Source organism: Amphimedon queenslandica, unplaced genomic scaffold (assembly GCF_000090795.2).
Source record: "Amphimedon queenslandica unplaced genomic scaffold, v1.1 AMPQUscaffold_12487, whole genome shotgun sequence".
Classification (NCBI taxonomy): domain Eukaryota; kingdom Metazoa; phylum Porifera; class Demospongiae; order Haplosclerida; family Niphatidae; genus Amphimedon; species Amphimedon queenslandica.
Genome location: NW_003547276.1, coordinates 2,971 through 4,640, shown reverse-complemented (window position 1 = coordinate 4,640; position 1,670 = coordinate 2,971). Strand labels below are relative to the sequence as shown.

Below are 1,670 nucleotides of genomic sequence, written 5' to 3'. Positions count from 1 at the left end.
GTATTAACTGTTCCAAAAAGTTCAACAATATCAAAATTTACCAACAACAGATACATAGGCAACCAAACAAAAAATTCAATGGTTAGCCTTCGATCTCAAAATACAATAGCTCAAAGAGAAATCACATCTTTGAAAGCAACAATAGAAGAAAAAAATGCACGGATTGCACACCTGAAAAAAATGATAGAACATGATGACCACTCAGTAACAGTAAATCAGAACACTCATCAAGACTTGTTCAGCATAATGCAGCACCACCACAATGAAATAACAAAAGCGTTTCCAGAAGATAGCTTCCCATATATATTCTGGATGAGCCAATACAAAGCTGCTACACGAAGTGCCTCGCCTACAGGGATGCGTTGGAATCCAGCAATGATTAGATGGTGTGTTTACCTGCAACAAAAATCTTCGACAGCTTATGAATTGCTAAGAAAATCAAAATGCTTACACTTACCATCTCAACGCACGCTCCGTGAATATATTCACCACAATAAACCAGGAATTGGTTTTTCGAATGAGCTTGACGAGCAACTCGTACTGGATTCCAAGCTACAATCATTGGAGAGCCATCAGAAGTATGTAGGCATCATCGCCGATGAGATGTACATCAAACAGGGGCTTGTGTACGATAAAACAACTGGTGACTTAGTGGGGTACTGCAGAATTGGAGAGATCAACGACCACCTGTTACAGCTAGAAAGAGAGTACACAGAAAGCAATGGAGATGCAGCTAATAATACACATACATTAGCTAAGACAATGCTTGTTTTAATGATAAGAGGCCTCTTCACCAGTCTCACTTTCCCTTATGCTTCGTTTGCCACATCAAATTTAACGGGAGAACAAATGGTACCAATATTCTATGAGGGAATAATGAGAATAGAGAGATGTGGCTTTAAAGTATTGACCATCACACTCGATGGCTGCTCTGTGAATCGAAAATTCATGCAAATTGTATCTAATCCTGATACAACTGTACCTCATAAATTTAAGAATCCGTTGAGCAACAACAGCCGCGAAATCTTTCTTTTCTCCGACCCTTCTCATCTCATTAAAACTGCCCGCAACTGCCTTGCAAATCAGTCAAGAAACATGCAGGTAATAAAAATTATACATACAGCTGTACATGAATAAAAATTATTATACATTGTACTTTACATAGTACAATGGAAATCCCATTAGCTGGAAGTTTATAGTAAAGCTGTATCATATCATAACAGAATCCACAGGCCTCACAGTACTACCTAAGATCAAATATGAGCATGTTTTCCTGACAAACTTCTCCAAAATGAGAGTTGATCTAGCAGCTCAAGTTAGTTGAAAATACACTGTACATGCATGTAGATAAGTTTACTCATCCTTTTATTATAAAGGTTCTCAGTCAAAGTGTTGCAACAGCTCTTAGGACATACCTAAAGGGAGAATCAGAAGAAACAGCAAAATATATAGAAATGTTTGATAGAATTTTTGATAGCCTCAATGTCACAAATTACACAACATGCTACACCAAAAGGAAGTACTTTCAGTCACCATATAGATGGAATAATGACTTGAGGATTAAGGTATATAAAATATATGCATAAAATTTGTATTTCAAGAAGAAACCCACTTAGTGGATGCAGTTTGAATTCCTACCATGGTTAAAAAACTGGGAGGACCAAGTTAAA

At 37.1% G+C, this 1,670-nt stretch overlaps 1 protein-coding gene across 1 annotated transcript; it reads left to right on the top strand.

Moving 5' to 3' along the window:
• Nucleotides 1-246: 246 nt before the first annotated feature.
• LOC100638953 (uncharacterized) lies at nucleotides 247-1,147 on the top strand. The gene has a single exon (XM_020003893.1). It carries the CDS (start codon nucleotides 247-249, stop codon nucleotides 1,135-1,137), a length of 891 nt encoding a protein of 296 aa, XP_019859452.1. The 3' UTR covers nucleotides 1,138-1,147.
• The last annotated feature ends 523 nt before the right edge of the window (nucleotides 1,148-1,670 follow it).

Bases quoted from the DNA above. Each gene is read 5' to 3' on its own strand.
- LOC100638953 (XM_020003893.1), top strand. From the start codon at position 247: ATGCAGCACCACCACAATGAAATAACAAAAGCGTTTCCAGAAGATAGC.